The 2499-nt window shown below is 29.1% G+C and overlaps 1 protein-coding gene across 1 annotated transcript; it reads right to left on the bottom strand.

The window, feature by feature from the left end:
- Window positions 1–300: 300 nt before the first annotated feature.
- Window positions 301–1879, bottom strand: NTL (NTF2-like protein). Its single transcript, XM_078998443.1, has 2 exons — window positions 1553–1879; window positions 301–489 (listed from the first exon to the last, which is right to left on the bottom strand). Exons 1-2 carry the CDS (start codon window positions 1853–1855, stop codon window positions 415–417), a joined length of 378 nt encoding a protein of 125 aa, XP_078854569.1. The 5' UTR covers window positions 1856–1879; the 3' UTR covers window positions 301–414.
- Window positions 1880–2499: the final 620 nt, after the last annotated feature.

Here is a 2499-nt window from a genome sequence, read left to right as displayed (position 1 = left end):
TTTGCGAAAGAAGTGTTTTGATGCGGTGATTGTTACAACTCTCTAGGTGTTGTGAAGTTTTGGTAATAATTAATTTTTTCGATTCGCGAAGTCGGAGATATTTGATACTTGTTCAATGTTATAGATTTGGAATAAGTATAAAAATTATAAGATCAACTAGGTTGGTTAGCTTCACAACCCTATGTTATCGTTATTTATTTACAATTCGTTTGTTTTGATACTAGCTTTTTGCTATTTTAATGATATGTTGTTCTAAAAAAAATTGTATTCCCCTCGACTTAAACCCAATGCATCCCTCGATTAAAGTATACGAATTAAAGTATGACGGTTTCAAAGATAAAAGTCGCAGAAGTTAATTAAATACATGAAAATTCACAATAAATAAATAAATGACAAAATAAATTTGGATGACATTCAACCATAATTGAGACGAAAAATGTCATTTTGCACGTAGAAACTTCCTTGTGGAGTGGGGATCAAATGAAACATCTGCAAAGAATCCAACATCAACTTATTTAATTATACCCACTAAATGACTCTAAATTACTTAAATAATAATGAATTTTTTATGGATTTGTTGATTATATGTTTTGTTTCTTCTGATCTGAATTTGAAACCATAATGCTAAATTAATCGGACATTTTAATTTCTTCAAGGTATAAGGTGTAAAAAAAAGTACTATATTAGGTTGCAATAAGAAAAGAAACGTAGCATATCATAATAGATAAATAAATACATTAAGTAAACTTTATTTGTTGCATTTAGGCCTAAATATTTTTACTGCTAAATCTGATTCAAAATATTTTTGGTTATGTTACATTGAAATATATATATATATATATATATATATATATATATATATATATATATATATATATATATATATATATATATATATATATATATATATATATTCAAATTCAATCTTCTTGTAAGATAGTAAGAATAAGTATTTATTGAAGTGTGTAAATGTGAGAAAAAGGCATATTTGATGTGTGTTTCTTAAAGGGCTGTTTTGGAGTTGGAAATACGAGGACAATGTGTCAATGCTTCATATAAAGAAAAGTTGAAGATGAATAGTGAGCATTAGCAAATTATATAGAGTAATCTATTATGTAAAAGTCTAAGAGGTATAACAATAGCAAAGTTATCGAATTCATTACGTCAACATAAGTTCAAACAACTTGGAGACCTCGGTGTTAATTTCTCCCTTCATTTTTCTTATTGAAGCGATAATTAAAGATAAAAGGAAAACACGAAGACAGAGTTCAGGATTTGTAGAAATTACGTCATTTTTCTTGTACTAAAATAAAGAGGAACAGATCTTAATATGATTTAATTGAAATAAAATAATCCTTTGCAATTATATGTGATATACTGATCTTATGTAGTTCTTTCACAAAAAAAAAAAAAAAAAATTTAGCTAAAGGTTGCAAAATTGATGGATCGAATATCAAAACAAGTAATTTGCAGATTATTAAACTAAATATTATTTAAGTAATTAACTGAATCAAAATTGATACTTCTTATAGAAGCCACCATACGTACGTACCTGACTAAACCGAAGAGGGTGGTCTTCGTCGGCAAGTCGGAGGCTGCCGCTAACAAACACCACAATGCCGCCGGCAAACGATGAGGGCTGGGAGTCAATAGTGCTAATGAGATGATGACATTTATCGAAAGGCAACTGGTTTATCTTGGAACAAATATTATCACCACCTTGTAGCTTTTGACCTTCAAAAGTCAACATAGAGGATTGATGGTAGAGGGAAGCAAGAGAAGACCTATCAGTATCAAACAAATGATAGTAATGTTCCACAAATGCCCTTCCCACCATTTCAACTTGTTCTTCCATTTTTTGCTTGTTTCTGCATGGGTTTCGATTGGACGGAAGGAATATAAGGAGGCCATAATCGGAATATAAGCTGCTGCAATGCCACGCAAAGTTGGTCAAGGCATAAAACTTTTTGGTTTCTTTTTAATTATAAATAAATTATTTTCTCGAAAATACCATTATTCTTAGATTTAGCAAATAAAAAACAATTTCATAAATACCAATAAATGTTAATAATTACGCTATTATTATTTTTAGTTTAATTTTTTTGAACGGCTTTTAGTTTAATTAGTTTTTACAACCATCTACTCTAAATGTTTATTTTATTCTCTTTACTCCTACGCGATGCAGTGAAACATTGGAAAAGATTGAATATAGAAACTAACAACGTATTTTTCTGTCCATATTATAAAATTTAATTAAATTATTGATTAGAAACAAAGTCTGCTACAAGATTTTGTTAGGGTATGTATATTTTAATGAATGTATCCTATGTATACTGTCGGCCCATTCTATGTTTTGCCCGTTTACGTTTTGCATTCTCTATATTTTGGCCCGTTTATATTTTGTATTGTATGCACTAGATATATTTTCAGTATATGGAATGAAAGGGGACTCCCGGGAAAATATTAGGTTGCGTTTAGTTATCGGAAAATAGTTTTTAT

This window comes from Lactuca serriola, chromosome 1, assembly GCF_051521515.1.
Source record: "Lactuca serriola cultivar US96UC23 chromosome 1, Lser_US96UC23_V15, whole genome shotgun sequence".
NCBI lineage: Eukaryota > Viridiplantae > Streptophyta > Magnoliopsida > Asterales > Asteraceae > Lactuca > Lactuca serriola.
Note: the sequence above shows the minus strand (reverse complement) of the source record. Positions and strands in the feature narration are given on the sequence as shown.

Excerpts from the sequence above, each read along its gene's own strand:
- NTL (XM_078998443.1), bottom strand. The coding sequence starts at position 1,855 with ATGGAAGAACAAGTTGAAATGGTGGGAAGGGCATTTGTGGAACATTAC. Across the intron at positions 490-1,552 it reads ACCCTCTTCGGTTTAGTCAG|ATGTTTCATTTGATCCCCAC; the intron begins GTACGTACGTAT and ends GATTCTTTGCAG.